The following is a 27,364-nucleotide window of genomic DNA, read 5'->3' as shown; positions in this document are numbered from 1 at the left end:
TTTTTTTTTTGAGACGGAGTCTGGCTCTGTCGCCCAGGCTGGAGTGCTGTGGCCGGATCTCAGCTCACTGCAAGCTCCGCCTCCCGGGTTTACGCCATTCTCCTGCCTCAGCCTCCGGAGTAGCTGGGACTACAGGCGCCCGCCACCTCGCCCGGCTAGTTTTTTGTATTTTTTAGTAGAGACGGGGTTTCACCATGTTAGCCAGGATGGTCTCGATCTCCCGACCTCGTGATCCGCCCGTCTCGGCCTCCCAAAGTGCTGGGATTACAAGCTTGAGCCACCGCGCCCGGCCGACCATGTTCTTCTAAGAACCTATGTCAGGTGTCAGTAGAATGGAGGTGATGCAGGAGGGTGGGAATGGATGCCCAATGTTGCTAAAGCTGTGGGGTGTCTTCTCTTTTCATTTTTTAAAATCCAGAAATGTAGATCTGTTCATTCATCCATTCCCTGATGTAAAACCTGGTTTCTGAGGTGTTCAGCTTGCTGACTGATCTATGTATACGTCACCATCACAATCACACTCACTCACATTTCCATCACCTCACAGAGCTGCCCTCTTTTGTGTGTGTGATGAGAACACATGAGATCTACCCTCTTAGCATGTGTCAAGTATACATCGCAGTGTTGTTAGCTATAGTCACAGTGTTGTACAGTGGATCTCCAGAACTTACTCATCTTGCATAACTGAAATTTTGTATCCTTTGACCAACATATCCCCGTGTCTCCTTCTCCCAGCCCCTGGCAACCACTATATACCCAGTAATCCCCTTTCTGGGGATATAGTAAAAGGAAATAAAATCAATATCTGAAACGGGTATCTGAACTGTCATGTTCATTTTGGCATTTTTTACAATAGCCAGATAATGGAACAATCTAAATGTCTGCCAATGGATAAATGAATAAAGAAACTGTGACATATATATATGTATATACACACACACACACATACACACACACACGCATACACACACACGTATAGGTATATGTATATACATACATATATGGCAGAATATTATTTAGCCCTAAGAAAGAAGGAAATCCTGCCATTTTTGACCACATGGATGAACCTGGAGAACATGCTTGGTGAAATAAGCCAAGCACAGAAAGACAAATAGCACATGATCTCGCTTATACGACGGCACTGTGTTCATGTCTCAGCCACATCTACCACATCCACCCATGCAAACACAACCACTGTCTCAATTCCCGCTCCTGACTGGGGTACAGGTGGGTGCTCTGTGAACATGTGTTCTACTCCTGGCCCAGCTTCCTCATCTGCAGCTATTTCAGGCTGTCACACTGGAAATGAAATTCTTATCAAGACTGGGCCAAGACCGAGGTTGTGTGGAACTAGGGTGCCCTCTACTGTCTTCCACAACGATCACGTCATTGCTTAATTTCATTCAATAAAGAGAAAATGCTAATGGAACAAATGGGAATTCAACGGATAGCCCATTATTTCTCAGCACAAATACAGAATTCCATAGTAAAACAAAAATCATTGAAATGGTAGTAAGTACTCTTCTAGCAATGTGAGTTTCTATAAGGTTCTGATAGGCCTTACGATTTCACTGTCCCCTCAGGGCAGTCCATCTAAAGTGAGGCTATGTTATGTTACATAAACACTAGGAGGAGAGAGAGTGGCATAGCATTTCATTACAGGGAAGAGAAAAGAATGTAAGCAACATGCTGAAATACAATGTTAAAGAATGACTCTAGCTTAAGATGAGTTTTATATATTCAATAATATGTGTTGTGTGGACATAAAGCTGATAGAAAGTGTACCCAAAAAAATGGAAGTTTTAAACAGAATCCATCAAAAGAACATATTTACTTACAGCTGACATTTCTTTTATTGTTAAGAATTAATGTCTATAACCCTCACTAATACAAAAGTCATCCCTTGTTTATATACATTTATTTTTGCAAACTCACACTGAACGACTTTGTGTGACAAACTGTGAAGTTTTAAATTGACCAATTCTTCCAACTCTTTGATTTGCATTATGCTGTTTAATCCTGAGAGAAGAGCAGCTGTCGCTGGTATTAGGTGTTAGAATTCCAACACCTAATAGGTGAAAATTATATTAGGCTGATCATAAAACCATGTTGTGAACTTTCTAAAATTTAATGTCTACCAAGGAATTTCACCCTAGTGGTACATCTTTTGAGAAATTAGAAAACGAAGAAATGCATACGTTCAATGGTCCATTTCAGCATTAGAAAATTCAAATTAGCATCTTATTTCATTCATATTTCCTGAAGAACCACTGGAAACAGTTATTTAATAGCGTGGCTAAATGTATAGTCAGAGAAACACTTCCTGTATATTTGCACATTTATGTATATTTATGTCCTATTCCTGGAATAGATTTACAAGTTCTGTTTTTCAGAAAATTTCAGAGTTTCTGGAATGTGCAGAAGTATTAGCAGGTAACTTAGATTTGGAATACACTGTATTAGAGATAATTGGAAAAATGAAAGGCTTCCTACACTGGAAGGTCAAAGATCTTTCCCGGAGGGGAGCTAAGAATTTGCCTTTACTTACCATTATTCTGTTAAAAGAGACCATGAACAACGCAGTTTCACAAAAGGAATGGGAGAATGGTGTAAGTAAACCTCCCCATCACGTTCTCAGTGGCTTTCCTTTAAGTCTTGAACGTTTTCCACTGGGTGTTACAGTCAAGAGTCCCCCAACTCCTGAGGAAGCAAGAGCCCGCAACCCCTGGACGATGCGCTCTTGCTTGTGTTGTTTGAAGGGTCCCTGCTGCCCCGCAGTTGTTATTAATGCCACCCTCACCTCCCAGGGACTGCACCACTAGGACCAACGACACACCGACGGAATGACCATAGTAAGACCCCATGTAGGTGGCTAACGAGACAGTGACGCCATGTGGCTTGGAAGCCCTGCTGGGAAGATCCCGCCCCGTCACCCCAGACGCGCTCTCCGACCTGCACCCCCAGGGCCCTTTCCCTTTGCCACGGCGGCTTGTTGTCAAGAAACAGAACTTCAGAAAACCCCCAGATAAACACTGCATTAGGTGAGGATTTCATTCTAATCCAGTCCAGTGTGACCCTGGCTGTCCCTCCCTTAGTAATGCATACCTGTCTATGAGGGAGATGGAAAGAATGTCCAAGGCCAGTTTCTTTCAGAAGCGCCTAGAGATGCGCATGTACAGGGGTGTCATGGAGCACCCGGGAAGGACCAGGCCTGGGCAGGGAGGCGCTGGGGCCGACTCTAGGGAGCAAAGCTCTCCAAGTCCCGACCTCCGTCACCCGACTGCTGACCCTGCCCTCCCATCCCTGCTGCACAAGGGAGCAGTGGTGACTACTCGAGGCGCTGAAGACACTGTTGAGGGCCCTGAAGAAACTTCAGCAGGGCAGGGCCTCTCCCCTTGCAGGCCGAGCGCGGGCCCTGCGCCCTCCCCCTCCGCCGAGCCCGGCCGAGGGCGCGTTTGCGAGAGTCTGGCGGCCTCTACCGGAGCGCTCCGCAGAGGGCTGATGCTCCAGCCCGGAGACGACATGTGGCGCTCGGGCGAGGTGAGAGCGGGCGCGAGTGCGCCGGGGGCGCTGGGGGGCTCTGCGGCGGGCGGCGCGCGGCCCCGGGCGCGGCGCGGAGCGGAGCTGCAGGGCGGCGGCGGGAGCGCGGGGCGCAGGAGCCGCTCCGCCCGGGAGCGCCGGGGAAGTTCGCGCTGGCAGCATGGGGCGGTGACGCCGCACCGGCCTTCCGCGCCTGCCAGCCGGGCGAGAGCAGGCGGAGGAGAAGGAGGATGCACCCTCACCGACGGCTCGCCTCCCGGGGCCGGCGCGCAGGGTGAGCCCTGGGCGCGCCGGGCCGGGGCAGTGGGGTAAGAGGACGCGAGCGGGGAAGAGAACCGGCGGCCCCGGCTCGGTCCGCACCCCTTCTCCTCGGGGCGCCGGAGCGGCAGGCTGCGTGGCCGGGGAGGAGAGGTGCAGAGCAGGCGGGGCGCGCGGCCAGGCCAGAGCGCAAACTTTACCCCGGCGACTGCGGGGCTGAAGCCGGGCACGGAAGGGCGCGGGGTCCGGGCGGCTCAGCCCTGCCGGACGGGGCACCGGGGTGCAGTGACCAATTGGGGGTGGGGGACACCCGCTGCCACCATCGCAGGAGCTGGAGGGGAGAGATCGCCCACCTGGAAGACCAGCGTCAGCCCCGGGGCTCTGAGGCGCGCGGCGTCCCGGCGCTGCTCGCGGGGTGGACTCGGACCCCGCGGGGGTGGCGCGCGCGTGTCGCGCGGGGTGCTCGAGGCCAGGGGACTCGGAGCCGCCGCTGCACCGCACGATCCCAGCCCAGGAGGAAGGCGCTGCCCGGCGGAGCGCTCGACTCGGACCCGGGGCAGGAGCCGGGGAGGTCTGCGAAAGCCGGGAGCGAGCAGGGGAGGGCCTGGGAGCTGGAGACCCTCGGCGCGCCGCTGCGGACCGGGCGGGTGGCAGACCGCGGGTGCCAGGGCGACCCAGGCTGCGGCTCCGCAGTGCAGCCCCCGCGCCCACCTGCCCTGGCGCCCCGGCCCTGGTGAGCCTCTGTGGGGGTCGGGAGGGTCGTGGGAGCGCAGCCTCTCCTGGGGGTCCCTGGCTCGGGGCTGAGGGGCGGCTGGAGGCGCCGCCCGGGTTTCCCGCATGCAGCGCCGCGTGCTCGCCGCCTGGCTCTGGCCCGGGCCCCGCGACGAGCCCCAGGACGCGCCCAGGCGACCACCGCATGGCACCCTGCCCTTCTTGGCAGGAGTCGCAGAAGGCCTTCGCTTCCGAGGTGGAAGTACCTGTTGTGCCTCCCAATTCCGGAGTTTGCGGGGGTTGGGGGTGGGGGGGCTTGTTGGGAAAATGCTTCTTTTCGAAGCATTCTGTTCGGATGCCATGAGCACCTATTTGCGTTATGCGCATACTGAGAAATGCGCGTTTTCGCGAAGGTTGGTCGTTGAGCCCAGGGACAATGTCTGCCTGGATCTCAAATGCATTAATTAGGGTCCAGCACTGAGCGGAGAGACTTCCACAGATGCAGTGGTTAAGTTATGTAGTCACGGGGACCGAATGCCGGGAAAGTAGCCACACTCTTTTATAGGCAGTTGTTACAGTATTGTGATCCTGCAGAAAACCTGTTTCTTAAATGTGCTTTTCCCCACTTCTTTCCACATACTTTCTCAGTGCCTTGCAGAGAGAGGAGTAGCTTGCTGGCTTTGAACGCGTGGCAGATATTTCAGAAAGGTAAAATTATTGCACTTGTGGATTTGACGGATACAAAATACAGTCGCTCAGATAACTAAAGCGTTTATTTTAATAATTGGACTAATGGTTTATTTGATAACATACTGAAAGACAAAACAGACTATTTGAGTGGAAAACAATAAATTAGGATGATTCTGCACCCTGACTAGAAGCAAAAATAAGCCTTTTGTTACTTATTTTTATATTCCAACTTACTGCCCAGTGAGGGTGGTGGAAAATACCTGGTGTGCAGCTGTCCTGGGGAAGGACAGCAGGCTCCTTTCTTTGCAAATTGTTGTGATAGCAGTGTGATTTCATTCCAGGAACTGTGACACAACAGCATTGATGTTCACGTGCTTCCCCGCTTTGTGTGCTTTTCAGCTTCAAGATCAAGCTGGAGAAGGGAAGAGTAATTCCCCCATATTCACCTGCTTCAACTACTATTCTTATTGGGAATGGACAATGGAATGTTCTCTGGTTTTATCATGATCAAAAACCTCCTTCTCTTTTGTATTTCCATGAACTTATCCAGTCACTTTGGGTAAGTTACCATCTGTGCTTTTATTTTATGATGTGAGGGACACTGGTGCCTTTCAGGCATGTTGCAGGAGCAGCACATCCGTTGAGCAAGCCCTCGCCTGCCACCATTGCAGCCCCAAGCCCTTCCCTTGTTGTAAATAAATGGAGTCCTTGCCCTGACCCACGCTTTCTTCCTGAGCAAGGCTGCTCCTCGCGTGGGGTCTCTGAAGTGAGTCAGAGAAAAAAAGGCAGATTATGTTTTCAGAAATGGAGCTGAAGATGAGATCCGAGTCAGCTGTGATTCTTCCTACTCAGGTTAAAACAAGATTCAGGAGTTCACGTGCATGAAGGATAGTCACTGCTTGTTAGACAAGGCAGTGCCAATATTTCAGTTGCCCTCCGCAGTTCCATTATGCAATTGAAGTTGCCTTGAAAGCTAGGCCCATGCTACTTGGCATTGAAAGGGACTCACAATGGTCCTGGCCTGAGCCAAGGCCCTAGAACTGTGACCATCTGAATGCAGGTGCAGACACTGTAAACCACAGGTGCCCGAAGATCTGAAAGACATCCCCAAGGTTCTGGCATTATCATTTCCAGTAACCCCTCTTTCATTTTAGCCTTTAGTATCCGTATACCAACTCTAACCTTTTTTTTCATGAAACTAGTGATAACCGACATGGTGGATGAATGTTCTTAGGAGGCTGCTGTTCCTGTTCTGACCTGTGCCCCAGAATTGTTCTGGTTAATCAAAAGGATTGTAACTTGAAGTTGATGGCGTATAATTAAGAAATTAAATGTCAGGATGAAAGTTGCCAAGCATTAGTGCTGCAAAAATGGGGTCCAGAGGTTTCACAGCCTATCCGCATTTATGTTAATCATCACGGATGGAGAGTAGACAGTGGCTTGGCAACAGCCTGTAGACAGCCTTTTCATCCAGGGGAGAAAGAGGACATCCCCAGGGCCACGATGTTTTTTGTCTGTCCTGTATACACTTTCTGCTCTTCTGACTCTTCTATGCAGAGGAAGGGGTGGATGTGGGGGCCTTGCTCAGGTGCAGTGGCTGGTAGAAGACCGCACTGGGACTGTAGTCCAGGTCCACCCGGGTGCAAGCCTGAGCCATCAGCTCAGACTTTGTCCAGCAGAGCTGAGCTAAGGAAGATGCCTGTCCCTCACCAGCAGAAGCCAGGCAGTGTGTGCACTCTGACCCCACTGACGGGAACAGGTGTGTGGCTAACCCCACTGACGGGGACAGGTGTGTGCACTCTGACCCCACTGACGGGGACAGGTGTGTGGCATGTCTCAGCGCTTTGAGCCATTCTAAGTATTACCTTGGGAAAGAGCATGGGCTGTGAATATTGCCTTGCTTATCTTGAGTGGACGCCTCCCTTCCTATGCCTTGGGACTTTTTTTATCTATTAAATGAAGGTTTTCCTTTACAAGTTCTCTGCAGCTGTCAAAGCCTGTAAACTAGCATGTTCACAATGTTCTTCTGAATGAAATGTCTGTACATAAGTGAAATCACACAGAATATTCAAATTTGTCAGCTAATGCATTAGGTAGTTGGGTTTTTTTGATAGACCACATATATTTGGTAGCATTTTGGAGGTGAAGAGTATGTCAGGATTGGAAACTTATATTTTCTTGTATTTTTTATATTTTCATATATTTTCTTTAAAAGGTCTTGGCTAGTGCAGGCGCAGTGGCTCATGCTTGTAATCCCAGCACTTTGGGAGGCCAAGCAAGGGGCGAATCGAGATCAGCCTGGCTAACATGGTGAAACCCCATCTCTACTAAAAATACAAAAAATAGCCAGGCATGGTGGCACATGCCTGTAATCCCAGCCACTCAGGAGGCTGAGGCAGGAGAATCGCTTGAACCCAGGAGGTGGAGCTTGCCGTGAGCCGAGATCATGCCACTGCACTCCAGCCTGGGCGACAGAGCAAGACTTTGTCTCAAAAACAAAACAAAACAAAACAAACAAACAAACAAAATCTTGGCCAAATGTATTACGAATTTTCATTGAATAAGCATGAAATAGTTTCACTCCCTGGTAGATGCAGGTCTGGAATAGGAGGTAATGTCTATAAGGACTTTAGCCCCAAGAAGCAGTTATGCTTTCTTCTTTAGTTCTGTAGCTTTCTGAGGTCATCTTCAAAACAGAGGGGTATCTTAGTCTCTGAAAGCTAACACTGAGTAAGTGGTAGAATACTCCTCAAATTTTCCAGAAAATTAACTGTTGGAGCAGCTTTTAATCTTATGGTATATGGCCAGTAGTCCATCATAAAACAGCACCTACTAACTGCAGCAAATACATGAGATACAGAAAACGATAATAAAAGGAATCTCTTTAATTCCGCCACCCAGAGACAACCGTGCCTCCCATTTGGTGCACGGTTCCCCTTCCCCTTGCTTCTGCGCATGTTTTTATACAGTGGGATCAGGCTGTGCAGTTTGGTACTGTGCTTTTTTCATATCCAATCCATTTTTACAGTTTCTTTAAATGTACTAGTTTAAGTGGCTGCATATTTGACAGGGCAAGAGTGCCTTGTGTTAGCTTCTTCCCTAATTGGGGATGTTTACGTAGTGAATGATTTTGCTGTTATAACTTTTCCTGTAGTGAACGTATTTGGCTTGCAAGTTTTCTTAGGTATTTGAGATTATTTATATTAGAAGATATTTTCGTAAGAGGAATTTTACATCAGGTTCTTTGAGCACTTTTCACTCTTGACCCTGCGCGCCCAGTTGCTTTTGAAGAAGTGGGGTTTCTAGCAAAGCGGGAAGCCAGTTTCACACATTCTGGCCAGCAGGGCATGTTTTTCAACAGCCACAAAAGACATCATAAAATACATCAAGCCCCTATTTATTTCTCTTCCTATAGGTGGCTCCTCTCACTTGTATATTATCTAAATGGACTTAAGAATAATTGTGTCAAATCCCAATTGAAGTTTCCTAATATTGAATTAACTTTAAATCTTGAAAAAATAGCTACCACAACGTGGAACACCTGTCTTTATGTTTCGTGTTTTGGTTTTCGATGAATCCTGGGAGCCACTGTATGAGCTAAGCACCGTTAGCCCATCTTCTGGCTGGGAAGGAGGGAGGATGAATGCCTGACCTCGGAAGTCGGGAGTTCTTACTCGGAGCTTCCTGTGTGACTGTGCCCTCTGTTACTTCTTGGGCTCCCTGACTTGAATGCACACAGTTTGCAGGGTAGCTCTGGATCAAACCAGTCTAGACAAGAGGGGATATAATTCTAAAAGGTAGTCCCTGCTTCAGAGTGGAGAGAGTTTTCAGTACTTGGGGATTAGGGGGAAAAAGAGTGTGGGTCAGCTCTGTTTATTTTCCCTCCAAAGAAAGAGTTTATGTGATTGGGCTCAAAAGAAAGGGGAAAGAAGAAGCATCAAAGGGTTTAATTTGAACCTGATTCTAGGACAAGAGAAGTGCTCACTCCTGAGAGACCAGAGAGCTGGCACAGGGTGAGGAGGGCTACAGAGAATCAGGCAGGGGAGAAGAAGGAAAAAGAAAAAGTGTAGGGCTATGTGCGTGGACCAAGTTGAGATGCAGTGTTTGTGAAATGTGTGTGGCACTGGCAGTTGGAAAATTTACAGATGTGATAAGTGCAATGTACTTGGTGATTATATGGGATAACTGATGTGAAATCACTTTGAAAATACATGAGTGTTCTTCTCCTTCTCTTGGTCATATTCTGAATTTGATTGGAGTCACCAGCAGCTCATTTTCAGTAGTCTTTCTAATTCTTCTGTTAGTTTTAACTTATAGAACAGAGCCCGAGTCAAGCACACAATACAATAAGGCCCTTTTTGGACACTCAGCCCTGTGCTAAGGTACTTTTGATGACCTGGGATTATTTGAGGCATTCTATTTATTTTAGTAAGACCAGTAAACAAAAGTACATAGTATAGAAAAACCAGTACAGAAACAATATTGGCACCAATATAATGTCAAAATACATAATATTAAATTTAAACTGGAATTAATTTATCATCATTAAGAAAATCATACTTTATCAGACCTGATAGACCAGTGACAATTGTGAGATAAAATTGAGGATTATCAGCTTTAATAATAAAGTCTGAGTCCATTGATTTTATTGTCTTAAATATATTTTGGAGGTTTACTGATTGATAACAAATCTGCTGAACAATTTTGTTATGTGGGAGCTGCAATTCAAATAGAGTTTGGAAAACAATATTTTATAAGCAGCAATTAAAAGTGTAGGTTCTTGCAGAAGTGGCTTTTGAACATGAACAGATAGAGTCTTCTTTATCTGTCTACACAAGTGTGCCAGTGTGGACCTTTGGTTCTGTGAAGAGAGCCATTTCATACGCGCATTCAAGGACAGTTCCCTTCTTTTAAGTAGAGCAGAAAGTACATTGTCTCGGAATCATGCAGGTACTCACGATATCTTTTTAAATGGAAAGTTCTCCCTTGTGAATCCTCAGATGACAAATTCTTCCTGCACCATAGCTGCAGGTTCAGGAGGCCCGGGACAAACAGTCATGGTAACAATCCTAAAGGCTCTCAGAAAGCCCACTGAAGCAGGTAGCGGGCACACAAGTGGTGGTGCGCCTACAGACCTCAGCCACCCTCAGAAAGCCAAAAGGCAGTTCTTGCATGTGGCAAAAAAAAGTAGGTGGTTAAAACAGGGCTCTAGGGGAATGTCCAACATTTTTTTAAAGGTACCCAAAGAAGATAATTCCCAGTTGTCTGCTTTATAAAGGAAACTTTCCGCGTGTTCAGCAGGCACTGAGCAGGCAGGAGAGTCGGCCAGCGCAGCGCTCCGCCAAGACCGTCTGGCAGTCAGCTCAGGAGTGAGTCACCGGCTCCCTTCAAGGGGAGAAGGAGCTTGTGGGCTTTGGGTTTTTACAAAGGTTCAAATTGCATAAGATGCTCATTTTAATTAATGAGAAATTTCAGAGGAAAGTACCAGAAGCAAAAATAAAAAGAAATCTCATCAGAGAAGTCTGGTGGTAGCAACGATAATTATCAGCAGGTATATGAGTGTATCTCCTTAATATTCAGAATGCATTTTTTAAAAAAATGCACCCTTTAATTTACACATAATTCTTGATTTTCAGGTGAAAAGAGCTCAGGCATTAGAGCTTAGAGAAGTGTGTCCAAGTTTCACCTTCTGAAAGTGGTAAAAGCAAGGGCTCCCTGAGAATGCAGGCTGGGCTAGCGCGCTCCACTGCAGGGCCTGCTCCAGAATGTCCTAATTTGTATTATAGCGCCCTGAAATCTAATTTTTATTATAGCGCCCTGAAATCNTCCTAATTTGTATTATAGCGCCCTGAAATCTAATTTTTATTATAGCGCCCTGAAATCTAATTTTTATTATAGCGCCCTGAAATCTAATTTGTATTATAGCGCCCTGAAATGGGAAGGAATGAGGGGAGAACTATATATGGGAAACCAAAGAATATCCTAATCTAGAACTCACATGTTTACCACTGTGAAAACATTGTCTCCTGCAGCCCGAATAAACTCCGCCACGGAATATGGATTGTGAACTGGAATGCTGTAGACAAAGATCATTTGCTGGTGAGAGTAAGACCTGCAGTGAAACAGCCTTCAGCGGTTCATTGAAAACTCCATTTTATTTGTATTTATTTAACAACCTATTTTAAAATCAAAGGCCAGTCTAAAAGTGAATGAAGCACAGAACCAGTTAATTTTCAGTTTTAATAAGAACAATTGGGCCATCACTGTACTGTCAGTTCGGTTCCTGTTTCAGGACCGATGGTGAATATTTAGGATGGCATTAAGTGTCATTTTGACAGAGGGCAGTCTAGCTGCCCGGCTTCCATCTCTGTCCACACGCTCTCTGTGTGATGTCAGAAGAGTTACTTCTCCTGCCTGCAGCTCAGTTTCTAATCTCAATGTGGGATTAATCATGGGTCCAGGATCACAAGGCTGGTATGAAGAATCCATTGTCAACCTATGCCAAATGCTTACGCAAGCCCAGGTCTGTCAGGGGAAGGTGTGCTAAGTGCACCAAGCCATTCTGGGTACTGTGACCAGGAGATTCCTGGGGTTTACTGGACCCAGAGTGTGAGATGGCGCCTGGCCTCAGCCTGAGCACAGCAAGGTCATTGCCTTGCCCACATCTGCAATGTCTCCCTCACAGGGGCATCCTGGGGGACATTGCCCTTCAACTACACCAACGTGGATTGTGCCCTCACCATGCACCGGGCACTGTTCCAGGTGCTGAGATGCACAGAGCAGAGCAGGGGCAGAGTGGGGCCTGCCTTCCAGGAGGGTGCACTCTGGTGTGCACGGAATAAGTGTCAGTAGGTTATGGTGATTGCTTTGAAGAGTGATTCAGAGTAAGAGACAGTGCGTGTGCTGGAAAGAGATGCTTGAGCAGAGATCTGAGGGAGGTGAGGATGTGAGCAAAGCTGTTGGCAGAGAAACCTGAACTGGCAGGAGGAATGGCGGGTGAATCCCAGGCTGTGTGGCAGGTGCATGCTTGACGTGTTAGGAACAGCGGAGGGGCAGGCATGAGGAAGTGAGAGATGGGGAGAGAGCATCATCAGGGAGGAAGGGCTGGGGTCAGGATCATGTTCGGAAAGTAGGCCATACAGGGGAACATCAGGAAGGACAGTTGACTTTTATCTGGAAGGGCAGAGAGGGCCACTGAGTGGTTTCGAGTAGGTTTGAAACATGATACAATTTAGATGTGACAATGATGTGACTTAAACGTTGAAACTCACTCTGGGTGCAGAGTGAAAGAATAGGATGGAATCTGGAGTGAGGTGAGAGGGAGTTAACCCAAGACACAGTGGGGACAGTGAAGAGGTGATTACAGGGGCCCAGGGGAATGGCTGTTTTGGCCAGCAGCATTAGTTGATGGGTTATTGTAGGCATGAAGGAAAGAGAGAAGTCAGGGATGACCCCTAGGTATTTTACTAGAAAACCTGACAGCTTCACCTGCCTATGATTGAGCTGGAGAGGGCAGTAGGGAAGAGGTTTGGGTACAGAAGGCCACAGGTGCAGTGGTGGTGTGGGAAGCCCCTGGAGACACTGCTAGGTCTCCCAGTGGATGTAGAGGTCTGGAGGACAGAGAGGGATTGGGCTGGAAGTGTGGACCTGAGGTGTTTCCATACATTGGGAAGTATTTAAGCCACTGGATTGGATGAGACAGTCAGAGGTTAAGTGCAGACAGAAAGGAAAGGGTGTCTGGATGGTGCCATGGAGCATGCTTGTGTTCTGAAGTCAGGAAGGTAAGGGCGGCAGCAAGACTGAGGGGAAGAGGCAAGTAGAGAGAAAGAGAGAGCTGCGCCCTGAGGTCAAGCGGAAAGGGGTTGTAGGAATGTTGCTCACAGGTCAACTAAGCTGAGGACTAAGACTTGATCTTCAGATTTGGCCATGTGGAGTTCATTCCTGGCCTCCCGAAGAGAAGCTTCCTTGGGATGCAGGCAGTGAAGGCCTAGCAGAGTCATTGCAAGAGAAGGGAGGGGAGGCAACGGGGTTTGCTCATACAGACAAACCTCCCAGTGAGTTTTCATGAGAAGACGGGCAGAGAATGGAGCAGTGACTGGAAGGGAATGTGGGGTGAATGAAAGGCTCTTTTAAAGAGTGGTGATATTAGAGCGGATGTGCCTGCTGATGGCCATGGCGAGAGAATGGGGAGAACGTGTGTAAGGACTGGGTTGGAGCATCACTGTGTCATCACCTATGCAGGACCCCCAGTGTGTCTGGAAGGAGGGATGGGGCTGAGTCGAGGAAGGAGGGCAGGGTGGGAGAGGTGGCTCTGGCCTGTGGGACCAGAGGACTTGGATTTTACCTTGTGGGCAGCAGGATTCTAAGCTGGGCAGCAGTGTCAAGGGCAAGAATGCAGAACCTCTGTGAAGAGTGAGGCATGCACTTCAGCAGGATTTTGGGAGCTGCAGGGAGAACTGGGGGATTTTAGGATTTGGCAGGAATATCGGAGAGTTCTAGCATGGTGTTCCATGGCACAGACTCAGAGCTTCATAAAACAATGTGGCGTCTGTCCATGTTTTCTACCTTAAGAGGGGAAAGCTGTTATTTGGAACCCTAGGATTGACCCTCACTGTCCAGCCAGTGTGCATCTTGGTTTTGTTTTTCTGTTACATTGCTGTTGTTTTTCTAATATGGTGCTTAAGTGATGGGTAATGGGCATTTGAGGAAAACATCACACAATGGTGCCATTTAGAGGTACTCGTTTAATGACCTGAAAGTAACGGACAAGTAAACGGAAGAGACCTGTTTTTAGAAGTCATTGAATACTGGGGAAGAACAAAATTTAAGAAGACGGATAAGCTGCAGCTTAAAACAAACAAACCCAGTTCAACGTCCAAAGTAATTTCCAATCAAAATACGTCTGCAGTTGCCATTATCGAACTCACTCTACGTAAGTCAGAAGCGGTCATCCATATAAGGAAGATTACATCACAAAGAAGCACATCACACACTGCCTTCACTAGCACCCGTCGTGGAATGGCAATACCGAAAAGACTTTTTCTTCTCCAGAAGTGACGCCACAACTTGTACTCTTTCAAGTACCAAATAAGGAAAATATTGGAACTGAGAATATAGCATAAGTGGGACATGTTTTGTAGAGAATATGCGTTCAATATAAGGAACTAATTCCTATTTTAAGAGAATCTAGTGAATTAACCCAGACTAAAATTGAAGGGTAAGTCACCAAATTTTCAAGTATTTCTATTATGTCTAAGACTGTTGTTAGTAATAGGGATATAATCTCAGCTCACAAAAATTCGCTTCCCCAAAGAGCGGAGACTTTACTTTTCCTTGAAGCATTCGTGGACTCTGGTGGACTCTGGTTGACCTCAGGATGAGCAGAGCTCCTGGGCTGTACTCAGTGCAGTTAAGCAAAGCGGAAGTGGAGTGTCGGCGAGTCCAGGCTGCCTGCTGACCCTAAACGGGGTGAGCACTTCCTGGGCCAAGGACATGTTGGTTTCCACCCGTAGGACTCATCCGTCACACACTGCACAGAAGTGGAGTGTCGGCGAGTCCAGGCTGCCTGCTGACCCTAAACGGGGTGAGCGCTTCATGGGCCGAGGACATCTTGGTTTCCACCTGTAGGACTCATCCGTCACAGGCTGCACATTATTGCTCACCAAAGGCGTAGCCCTGGATTTCTGTGTTGTTTTTCCAGTGCTTTCAATGAGCCAAAATGGAACAAAGCCAGCTGAAGTTCCTCCTTAGCTTAGCAGCAGTTCTTAAAGATCATGTAGCTTGATAGAGGCCCTAGCCATTTCCCCAGGCATCTGTGAAGGTCTCCTGTATGAAGGCACTTACACACCAGGGGCTGAGAAAACATAGCATTTGCCTTCTATGATACAGCAAGGGCCTTTCTCTCCATGGCTGTGGAAGCGGCGTATTTCATAACCACGCACTGCAGATGAAGCATTTTTGAGGATGGTCTATGGACAGAGGAGGGCCCCCAGTTCATGAAAAAACAAAAACCAAACAAACAAAACCCTCTGCTCCTACCCTGACAGGCATCGTCAGAGCTTTTTAAGAATCTGTTTCTTCCCTCCCAGCAGCTATCTTCAGTTAATACAGCAAGGACAACACTGCAAATCCCCTGCCATGGCCCCTGTCATACAAAGAAAGGTCTACAGGTAAATGCAAAAGGCAGTTATGACAGGAAAGGGCAGACACTGAAATTCCTCCAAGAAAAGTGTAATTATGTGCAGATGTGTGTAGATATACCGAAACTAATGAAAATAATTTTGATCAAGAAGTAGAATCCGAGCTTTGAATTCTTAAGCATAGCATTCTGTTCCACCACTGTGGGAATTGATTAGGGTATTTGTGAGTGGGAATCAGAGCCTGGTGGGACGGTGTTTCCCTAAAACTGGCAGAGCAGTGCGTCTTTATCTCCGCTTCTGGAGAGAGCCACGGAAAACAATGTTCACAGAGACATCACGGCGGCTGCACAGCCTCCGAATGGTCAGTCATGAAGTCAAGCCCTTGTCTCTGGACAGCCAGGGCTGTTACCATCTAACACAGTTTAGGAACATTTTCACAACAGAGAATGGAGTAGCTTAGAAAACTTTCATTTCAACATTAAGATTTGCTTTTTCTACTACTACCTCAATTGGTACGATAAAGAGACAACAAGGACCTTCCAAAAATTGAGCGCCTGGACATGGCCTAAAATTGAGTTGCAAACTCGACGATAATTATGAAGTCCATCATGAGGCCAGATCTGGTTTGACCAATAGTTACACAACTGGGCAGGTACAAAATAGAACCTTCTTTCTTCCCCCCACAAAACCCTGAAGAAGAAAGCAGTTCCCTGGAAGGAGCCATGCTAGGCTTAGTGCTTTGTCCTTCCGAAGTGTGCAACGAACGGAATGTTAGAGAAAGGGGAATTTAGTGTCTTCAAATATGAAATCACAGAGTTAAAAAAGTATACGTCTGTGGGCTCCATACTAACAGGAATGAATTTTAGCTTGTTAGAGCTTCAACTATATGCATTTTTATGGGGATGTGAAAATTAGATCAAAAGAACTTTATTCTTTTATTCTTTATTCTCTTATTCTATTCAAAAGAGAATAGCTTTAGGGCTAGCAAAGAATTGATCTGTTTAGATGCAATCAATGAAAATGACTGACTTTTAAGAACAGGGTGGAGCAGACCGGCATCGATTCTGACCTCAGCATCTCTCCATGTCTGGTGGCTCTCAGCCCGGATTTCAGCCCTTTCATGGGAGAGAAAGCGCCTTAAGCAGAGCTAGGGCCCCACAGCCAGGTACTTCAGGGAAGTACCAGGAATCACGTGTTCTTCTCCCAAGTGCCCAGGGCGCTCACTTCTTGGGAACCACAGCTGGCTTTCAGTTTGGTAAGTCCCCTTGAAGCCAAATTTGCAGTCAAGTGCTCAGTCATTCAAAACCAGTTGCTATTTGCACATCTGAAAGCAGCTGTGGAAACCTGAGGTGGGATCCATGCTCTTCAGCTGTGGGTCTGTCTTCTGGGACTGTGGTCTCTCTGTCCCCCCGATACCACCCTCAGTTTGTCTAGATCTGCTAAGGCAGTTTCTAGTTTTGTTCTGTTCATACTACATAAGCTTTTGGAATCTGGATAACTTAATTGAACAAACAAAAAATGTTCTTGTGTCTTCCCTGAGGCTCTGCCCACTCTTCTCGAGGGTTTATTGTGACGCTGGGTCCCACAGAATGTGCTGGGAGCTGGCCCACTGAAGGGGCAGGACCCCAGAGATGACACAGACTCCATCATGTCTGTCACTCACTCCCCAGTCCTGGCATATCATTCACAGCACAAATGCTCCCAGTCCAACTAAGGATGCAGTGAGGTTTGGGCACAGTGTCGCCACCACGCCCCAGTGCCCAGTTGCAGGTGACTCTAGCAATACCAGAACTCGGTTTTTGTGTGTTTAAACCACACTTCTGAAATACCCTGTGAGTGGATTAGGCTCTGCCAGTCCATGCGCAGTGGCTAATCGCTAATTGGTTGTTTAAAATGGCTAAAATATTGACATAAACCAACTCCTCAGAATCACAGAATGATAGACTTTGAGCCTCAGGTTAGGTGGTTGGATAACTAGCCCCAAGCAGAGTATCCTTGGATGTTCGAGAACTGAGGTGTATCGAGGCCAAATAATCCCCCAGGCAGTGTGGGAGCTGTGTTCTCAGATCCTGGTCTCAGGAGACAAGCCTCCACGTGACTCCCTGGTTTCTGTATCTTGAGAAGAATTTGTAAGAGATAATATGTTTTAATGCTTTCTCTTGTTTCTCTTTTTAAAAGCTTTTCACAGATGCCAACCAGTTCAGTGAAAGATGAGACCAATGACAACATCACGATATTTACCAGGATCTTGGATGGGCTCTTGGATGGCTATGACAACAGACTTCGGCCCGGGCTGGGAGGTGAGTGTGCTGTCCTCGGCTGAGCCCGGCAAGGATCTAGGAAGGGCTTACGCCTCATCTCAAGCTTGTGTTTGCGCTGATTCAAACAATTTCTGAAAGAGCTTCCCTGCCAGGATTTTGGTTTGATGGCTGTTCCACTCTCGCCAAGGATCATGCCTCCTCTGTTATTTTCTAGATGCAAGAACCTGGGGGAAGTGGTCTCCCCCAAGCATCTTTGCAAAATCCCCTCTTCCCAGATAATCTGAATGTCTAGTCTGGTTAACTTAAGGAGGAACCGGCTTTTAGGTGTTACTAACGCTGAGATTACCCTATGTTAAGAAATAATATAAAATCAACCTCATACTCTTGTATCTATGCGAGTCCTTTTCAGAAATCCACTGTGGAACGCAGTCATCCTTTATAGCTTTATGGGTTATACATTTAGTGCTTCACTGTGGCCACAGTCCTAGTATTTACTTTGACTTTATGGAATTCAATAAAAATGAACTGATGTAGATTGCTCTCAGTAGGGCACACCTGGCACAGCTTCATTGCTGTGCTAAGAATTGTGTACAGTTTCCAGTTTAGATGTGGAGTCTGAACTTGTTGGGTTAGGTGAGGTAGATACTTTCCAGTGAATACATTCTTGGAGGACAAAATTTAGTTCTCTAGTATTTGCATTTTTTTTTTTTTTTTTAGATGGGGTTTCTTTCTTGTTGCCCAGTTTCATTCTTGTTGATCATGCAATGGCATGATCTCAGCTCACTGCAGCCTCCACCTCCCAGGTTTAAGCGATTCTCCTGCCTCAGCCTCCAGAGTAGCTGGGATTACAGGCGTGCACTACCAGGCCCGGCTAATTTTAGTATTTTTAGTAGAGACGGGGTTTCACCATGTTGGCTAGGCTGGTCTCAAACTCCAGACCGCAGGCAATCCACCCTGCCTCAGCCTCCCAAAGTGCTGGGATTACAGGCACGAGCCACCGTGCCCTGCCTAGTATTTGCATTTTTAACAGGGAGATCCACTTAAAGCATGAGTGGCTACTCTTTGCCTTTTGGGCACAGGCTCCTTGACAGTCTCTTACTCTGCCCTCTGAATTATGTTCCTAGGCCTCTGTGCCCAGCGATCCAGTCCCTTGAACACACTTAGAAGGGTCAGAGCATCTAGAGGAGCCCTAAGCTGCTGTCAGTGCTTGTGGTATTCTGTCATCCTCCCTGCCTTCCAGTCCTGCAGAGTGGGAGGAGACCACGGAGAGCCTCTCAGGCCACCCTGCTGGGGCTGGCATCTCAATGAGGAGACAGGCACACTGTATCATACAACACACAGCATCACGTAGACACCTGCCTGCGCACAGATGCACTCCATGCAGACGGACGATCATCACACCGCCAGCTGCTGGAGAGGCAGCCCCACAGTGTGGCTGGAAGTTACTCGGTGTGGGCTGGGGTGCACTTAGAATTGCTTCATACTCATGACCTCAGGGACTTACAGGGCCCTGGTAGTACCCAGGGAACCACACAGATTTTCCCCCAAATATTATTAGCCACTTTTATCACTTTACCTATTTGCAATAATTTTTTTTTTTTTTTTTTTTTTGAGACGGAGTCTCGCTCTGTCGCCCAGGCTGGAGTGCAGTGGCCGGATCTCAGCTCACTGCAAGCTCCACCTCCTGGGTTTACGCCATTCTCCTGCCTCAGCCTCCCGAGTAGCTGGGACTACAGGCGCCCGCCACCTCGCCCGGCTAAGTTTTTGTATTTTTTAGTAGAGACGGGGTTTCACCGTGTCAGCCAGGATGGTCTCAATCTCCTGACCTCGTGATCCGCCCGTCTCGGCCTCCCAAAGTGCTGGGATTACAGGCTTGAGCCACCGCGCCCGGCCACCTATTTGCAATAATTTTGTTTGAAATCATAGTCTCCCACGATAGGGCTTTCTATAATAGTAATTCAAAATGCTGCATAAGGAGAAGTGGGTCTTCCTTCCTGTCTCAGGGCACACTGGGCACATTCTCATCATCCTCTCCCAGAGACCACCCAGGACCTCCAGCTTTGATTGGAAATTCAGCTCCCCTCATCCTGAATTGTCTGACCCTTTTTAAAGCCCCTCTCTGTGGTGATGGCATGGCTCTAAGCTGCCCGGCTGGCATTATTGTTCCAAGTTTACAGAGGAGGAAATGGAAGCTCAGGTGTTTGCAAAACCCCAAGGCCCCACAGCCAGGCCTCAGCCCAGCTGTTCCCAGGACTGCTCCCCAGGGGGCAGAAGGAGGGGGAGAGCCAAGCCGTGTTCTGTAGGATGGGAATTTCGTTTCGTGGTAGAGTGGGGAGCAGCTTGGTTTCATCCAGCGATTGTCAAGTCCTCCAGGTTTACGAAACGCACTGCAAAAGCCCCCGGTTGCAGAGGGTGGCACTGGTTGATGGACTGCGGGCACGAGCGTGTGACAGACGCGCAGGTGAGTCGCTGCAGCCGAGGGACCTGTGTGTGTGTTTCAGAGCGCATCACCCAGGTGAGGACTGACATCTACGTCACCAGCTTCGGCCCGGTGTCCGACACGGAAATGGTAAGTCCCGGGGCATGGCTGGGCGGACAATGCTTCCTCCGCCCCGCGGACCCCGCCCCGGCCCCGTGCCCTCTGACCTGCCTCGTGCCTTCCTTTGCACTAGGAGTACACCATAGACGTGTTTTTCCGACAAAGCTGGAAAGATGAAAGGCTCCGGTTTAAGGGGCCCATGCAGCGCCTCCCTCTCAACAACCTCCTTGCCAGCAAGATCTGGACCCCAGACACGTTCTTCCACAACGGGAAGAAGTCCATAGCGCACAACATGACCACGCCCAACAAGCTGCTGCGGCTGGAGGACGACGGCACCCTGCTCTACACCATGCGGTGAGCGCCGGGCGGGAGCGGGCGGGGCAGGGGACGGTGCGGGGCAGGTGCGGAGCAGGTGCGGAGCAGGTGCGGCAGGTGCGGGGCAGGTGCGGGGCAGGTGCGGGGGGGCAGGTGTGGCAGGTGCGGGGCAGGTGCGGCGGCAGGTGCGGGGCAGGTGCGGGGGCAGGTGCGGCAGGTGCGGGGCAGGTGCGGCAGGTGCGAGGCAGGTGCGGCAGGTGTGGGGGCAGGTGGGGGGCAGGTGCGGGGCAGGTGCGGCTGCCCATCCTGCTGCAAGATCGGCGCTGCGAAGCTGTTCCGACGGCAGGTCTGAGATGGCAGCGCGTGTGTGCTGGGGGCTCCCCCTTGCCATCTGCCCACACCAGCGCTCTTGGACGTTCTTTCCCTGGGCTGCCATAGGTCCGTGGCCGTTAGTTGTTCGGACTCGTTTATTGGGTTCAAGCTCAAGAGCATCTTTGGAACCATGGCCCAGATAATGTCAGACAGGGAAAAATTATTATATAAAACTTAAACATCTAAGGAGGACAGGGTGTGGTGGCTCATGCCTGTACACCTGTAATCCCAATACCCTGGGAGGCTGAGGTGGGAGGATTGCTTGAGGCCAGAAGTTCGAGATTAGCCTGGGCAATATAGTGAGACCTTGTTTCTACCACAAAAAAAAAAAAAAAAAAAAAAAAAAAATCACCCAGGTGAGGAGGCGTGCACCTGTGGTCCTAGCTACTTGGGAGGCTGAGGTGGGAGGATCGCTTGTGGCCAAGAGTTTGAGGTTGCGGTGAGCCATGATTGTACCACTGTGCTCCAGCCTGGGTGACAGAGATCCTGTCTCGAAAAAAGAAAGATAAAAAAAAAAAAGGAATTTTTTCTTTTCTTTTGTAGCAATTGTGTAGCCTTTGAAAGTTTTAAAAGCCCATTTCTCACATGCTTGGATAACATTCCAATGTTGAGGTTAAGTTTTAGTGTTTATAATTTAAATGGACTGTTAGTCATTTGTAAAATTTTGAATTATTCATTGCCTTGGGTAAATCAATAAATTGATCAATGAGAAAGCCTCCTTTAGAGTTTTTCAAAGTTTCCAAAGTGGGTCTACGGAAGTAGGCTTCAGAAATTTTTTTTTTTTTTTGAGACGGAGTCTTGCTCTGTCGCCCAGGCTGGAGTGCAGTGGCACGATCTCGGCTCACTGCAAGCTCCACCTCCCGGGTTCCCGCCATTCTCCTGCCTCAGCCTCCCGAGTAGCTGGGACTACAGGCACCGCCACCTCGCCCGGCTAATTTTTTGTATCTTTTAGTAGAGACGGGATTTCACCGTGTTAGCCAGGATGGTCTCGATCTCCTGACCTCGTGATCTGCCCGCCTCGGCCTCCCAAAGTGCTGGGATTACAGGCTTGAGCCACCGCGCCTGGCCCAGAAAATATTTTTTAAATTGAAAAAAAACAGCATTAAAGTCAAGTTAAAAAAAGGAAGCACATTTCTTTTGCGTAGGTATTGGAATTTCTCTATCTTGCTACAATTTTTCACAGTAAACTTTATATTTAAAAGTGTAATCATAGTAGAAACTAATATTGATGCTTTCATCTTTGGAGGATCTGTGTTTCCTAGTATATGCCCTGGTGAATACTCTGACACACTGTGTCCTGTTGATTGAAGGGGAATAAAATCAAGCTTTTAAGGAACTAAAGTTAATTTTGTTCAGAGGTCTTAGAGGGGACTGCAGCCTGAGGCCTGTAGCCTGGGAGCCGCCCTTTGGAGAGGGTTTACCAGGGGCTCCTCGCAGTGTTTCATCCCGCTGCTGTGCACAGGTGGTGGATGATCAGCCTGTGCAACATCTCATCACAGCTTGGGTGCAAGGGCACATCTGGTTATGGTTTGCAGAGGCATAATCACTAACCCCCTCAGACCTTACTTCTGTGTAGGAAAAGGCAAGGACTGGTGCTTTTATCTTGTAAAGAATGTAGTGACTCAGGCAAGAGATGTAGGGGCCGTGTGCTCTATCCTGTTTGGGCTTCAGGGGTCTTTCTGGAGACACAATCAGGGGCTTTGTGAAATGATGCTGGCAGGTGGAAATGAGCAAAGGTGACTTCTCTCACATTTGTTGCCTCGTCTCACAGTTCTAAATCTATTTGGCAGCAGGACTGTCCTGGTAACAGCCCGATAAGGAGCTGTAATGAGGGAGCCTAGAGCACACATCTTGGCATTTTGTCTTTCCTTGCATTGATCTTCAACGTGTTTGCCCAAAGATGGAGATGTGAGTTTTGAGCATCAGTGTCCTTGGACATCTCCTTGTTGATGTAGAGAGGTTTGTTGAAAAGCTGAGAAATGTTGCAAGCGTTGAGAATAACTCCTTAGCCATCAGTCCATGGAAAAAGGAAGGGTTTGGAGAGAAGCGAGTGCAGTCTCAGCCCTGTGTGTAGACAGCAGGTGTGGAGACAGAGGCCAAGGTGTTGGAGGATGTCTGAGAGTTCACGCAGGGCTGGGAGGAATGCTGGATTTGGTTACTATGGGGATGCCTGTGTTCTGATCATGGAATGAAAATACACTCCTGGTCCTCATCGGACTAGTGCTCTTGATTCTCATCCTAATTAAATCTAAATCAAATCTTTGGATCCAAAGCCTGAAAGGTGTATCACAAGATATGCAGTTTGTTGTTGTTGTTGTTGCTGTTGTTGTTTTTGAGATAGAGTCTCACTGTGTCACCCAGGCTGGAGTGCAATGGTGCGATCTTGGCTCACTGCAACCTCCGCCTCCCGGGTTCAAGCAAGTCTCCTGCCTCAGCCTCCCAAGTAGCTGGGGTTACAGGTGTGCGCCACCATGACCGGCTAATTTTTGTATTTTTAGTAGGGAGGAGGTTTCACTACATTGGCCAGGCTGGTCTTGAACTCCTGACCTCGGGTGATCCACTGGCCTCGGCCTCCCAAAGTGCTGGGATCACAGGCGTGAGCCACCGTGCCCAGCCAAGGTATGAAGTTTTAATTCTAGGAGACAATGGGGCACACTCTGTCCTCTGAAACATTGTTGCCTGAATGGGATGGGGAGTTAGTGTCATTCCTTACAAGGGGGAGAGGCAGGAAGGGGGCCTCATACTGAGTCTGTATAGCAGGCAACTTCACAGACACAGCGTCCTTCAGCCCTCAGACAGCCCTGCCAGCCAGGTGACACTGTGACCATAATGGACAGGGAAAGTAAGGCTTAGGGGTGTTTGATAACCAGCCCAGGATCACACAGCCAGTGAGGAGGTCACAGGAATTTCAGCTCAGGTCTGAGCAGTGTTCTTGTCTAATCCACCACATCTGAAAATTCGAGGGACACAGCATCATTAGATCAAGAGTGGTTTTTTGGGAGTGTCATGCCCAGAAGGGAGCCAAGGAGAGGTGAGAACCAGAGCGACTTGCCAGTGGTAATTAGTGGCTGTTTGTGTGGAGGAAGAGTCTGCTAATGAGCTGCAAGGTTGATAATGAGTTTTCTTTTTCAGTCATATACAACATTTGGAAAGTGGAAATAGTTCCACTTCCAAGTGTTATGAATTTTAATATGATAGAGCTCTAGCTAGAATGCCACAGCAGTTTTACCCATGGATTTCGCAAAGCTGGTGAAATGGCTATGCAAACTACTGATGAACTAGGAATCACTAAACCACTAGCTAGAATGCCACAGCAGTTTTACCCATGGATTTCGCAAAGCTGGTGAAACGGCTGTGCAAACTACTGGTGAACTAGGAATCACTAAACCACGAATCAACCCATGGTCGAGCACTTCAGTGCCAGGGCCCTTCTGGTCGGGAAGACGCCACACTGTCAAGTCATGGAAAGCCGACGGTATACTTTGATCCAGTCATGCCCACATAGTATCCATCTCAAGGAAATAATTAGGACTATGGAATAAGATTTATGCACAAAGGTGTCTATTATATTACTTATGATACCAAACATCGGAAGAAATATGAAAATTTGGTTAATTTTTCAAATAAAAATGTATCTTTAATTTTTTTTCAGATGTTGGACCTAAGTAAAAAGACAAAATATGAAAGTGGAGAACAAACTAGGTTCCCATGAGGCCATTTATTTATTTATTTATTTTTGAGACGGAGTTTTGCTGTCATCCAGGCTGGAGTGCAGTGGCGTGATCTCGGCTCACTGCAGCCTCCACCTCCTGAGTTCAAGTGATTCTCCTGCCTCAGCCTCCCAAGTAGCTGGGATTACAGGTGCTTGCCACCATGCCCAGCTGATTTTTGTATTTTTAAAGTAGAGACAGAGTTTCACCATATTGGCCAGGCTGATCTTGAACTCCTAACCTCAGGTGATTCACCCACCTCAGACTCCTAAAGTGCTGGGATTACAGGTTTAAGCCACCATGCCCAGCTCCCATGATGCCCTTTTAACCTGAGACAAACATCTAGAAATGTTTGCAGGAGTTCAGTTACCATTTTCTTAAAATTGACTCCATACAGGTTATTGTACTTAAATACAATTGCTTTTTAAAAATTCCCTTTTATTTTTAGTTGACCCATAAGAATTGTACATTTAGATGAAATACAGAGTGATACATGTATTCAGTGTATAATGATCAAATCAGGGTAATTAGCATATCCATCACCTCAAACATGTACCATTTCTTTGCGTTGTAAACATTCAAAATCCTCTCCCTCTCTTCTACCTTCTTGCAAATATACAATAAATTATGGTTAACCATATTGAATAAGATTTTTAAATGGGAAATCCCTGCCATGCTTCAGAATTCCTTTAAATTAGTATTCAGAGATACGCACAATTGAGTGAGCTGGAATTCTTTACAAAAGAGATTCGAAAGAGGCTGAGGGAATGTATGCTGTTTGCTCCCCAAATGTCTGGCAGTGAGCCTGAGGCATTTTTCTGGAACTTATCCATGATATTGGCTCTGAAGAACTTCCTACCACGAGTGGGTCGTGCATTCACTGAATTTTACCAGTGAAATTCAGCAGCTTCTCAGAATCAGCCCAAAGACAGCAGCAAACATCTCCTATTGCATCCTCTAGAGGCTGCCTATAAAGTACTGAACAATTTCTTTGAGGACCATCTTTCAGCAAATGGAATGAGCCATTTTACAGAGCCACGCCCAGAGTTAGGCTTCCAGCATTAGGCAGGGCAGTCAGATCACTCCAAGGAAGCGCAGAGCAGTTCCTCCCCACCACACCTTCCTCTGTAGGGCTGGAGAAGTTAGGGAGCTGAACCCTGTGACTGGCCTGAGGTCATCTAGGGTCCAGATGGATGACCGTCCCTTAATTATTTTCTTGGGTGAGGGGAAGTAGAACTTTTGGTTGTCATTGTGTAGCAGCAGGTCCCTAGTCCCCCCCAGATAAGTGCCTGAAGTACAGGGTGGCCACCTGTCTCAGAGACTGCACCAGATCTGACCATACATACACCACTATGTAAGTTATAAAGAGCATATAGAGATAATAACCAAGTGAGTTGGGAGGCAGTGGCTCCCTTTCAGCTCCCGTCTTCCCACACCTTCTAAAAGTGCCAACTCATGTGAGAACACACAGTGAGGGTCACCTTAGGGAATGTCCCCCTGGCCTTTGGGCCCCTGGCAGGAGAGCAAGTCCCCTCCGTAGGCTCTTGTGACTGCAACAGGCAAGGAGGGAGTCCCTAGAAGGCTAGCTCTGCCTGCGCCACGTGGTTCTGCCTGTCTCAGAGAACCTGGCCGCTGCTCCACCCAAGTTCACTTGCCCGTGCCTGTTTAATAGAAAGATCTGGGCAAACATTGTACAGTGTTGACAGTTTTACCATTGTAGTAGAATACGCTGCACCAAGTAAAACAACACTAGACAGTCGTGCACTGAATAGCACGCTGCATCATCTCTTTTGCACACTATGCTGCTTTTACTTTACGGAAGACATATTTTTATGATTGCTTACACTCCATTTAGATTTTCCCCATGAATGGAAACCACTGCTTAATTCATGAATTGGGGAAATATGTAGTGAAGATTGTGGACTTTGGAGTTAGGCTGACTTAAATTCAGGTCCTGATTGTCATTTAGTAGTCATGAGTCCTTGGCAATTATATTTTAATCTCCTAGAGCCACTGTCTTTTTTTTTTTTTTGATTGGTTGGTTTTGGTTTTTTCTCTTTTCCAGTGCAGTATAGCCAGCTGCGGGGTCTGTTTCGTTCTTATTTGAAAACGGCTAGTAAATATACATATTCCTTGAATGGCCTCTTGGGGGCAGCATTGTCACATTTTTGCTTCATGATTGGTATCAAAGAGCATATAGGTAAATATCAAATAGCATAATAGGTAACTTGGATACATATATATCTGGAAGTTTTGAACTAGACACTGAGATGTGTTTGTATATATATACAAGCATGCATAGCTATACATTGTCAAGTTCAAAGCTTCTTTCATGAAACCAGATGTATTGGCTGACTTGCAATTTTTAAGGTAACACATTTTATATGGACAAGAATCAAAATATGATTTAGAAATTTGTAAAACATAGAAAATTACAAAGTGTGGAATATGGTTATGATAACACCAAGACCAAAGAGAATTAATTTTGGTGTGTATCATGTTTATATGTCTCTGCGTATAGACATACATGAATACATATGTGTATGCCTGTGTATGCGCACATAGTCTCCTGTAGTTTTTGAGTGGCCTCATTCACTGAAAACTTTTGTGAATAGCTTTACAACTTAAAATACACAGCATTGAGAAAACATTTTCCCATGTCATTAAACATTGTTTTGAAACTTTGTGTTATAGCACATCCCATCATGTGGTTATACTGTGTTTATATGATTTCTGTAAAAAATTCATGATACATCTATTTTTTTTCTCTGTGATAACATTCTGATCCAAGCACCTACATATATCCTTTGAACAAATCCCAGGAATTGG

At 47.4% G+C, this 27,364-nt stretch overlaps 1 protein-coding gene across 2 annotated transcripts in view; it reads left to right on the top strand.

The window, feature by feature from the left end:
- The first annotated feature begins 2,811 nt into the window (after positions 1–2,811).
- The window catches only part of GABRA5 (gamma-aminobutyric acid type A receptor alpha5 subunit), an 82,256-nt gene continuing 57,703 nt past the window's right edge, over positions 2,812–27,364 (top strand). The window contains exons 1-6 of one of the 2 annotated variants that reach the window (XM_025390045.1): positions 2,812–3,540; positions 5,158–5,217; positions 5,599–5,758; positions 17,517–17,638; positions 20,101–20,168; positions 20,272–20,492. In XM_025390045.1, coding sequence (XP_025245830.1) covers positions 5,673–5,758; positions 17,517–17,638; positions 20,101–20,168; positions 20,272–20,492 — 497 coding nt within the window. In that variant the 5' untranslated portion in view covers positions 2,812–3,540; positions 5,158–5,217; positions 5,599–5,672. The other variant, XM_025390046.1, reaches the window with a different exon arrangement.

Source organism: Theropithecus gelada, chromosome 7a, assembly GCF_003255815.1.
Source record: "Theropithecus gelada isolate Dixy chromosome 7a, Tgel_1.0, whole genome shotgun sequence".
Classification (NCBI taxonomy): Eukaryota; Metazoa; Chordata; class Mammalia; order Primates; family Cercopithecidae; genus Theropithecus; species Theropithecus gelada.
Note: the sequence above shows the minus strand (reverse complement) of the source record. Positions and strands in the feature narration are given on the sequence as shown.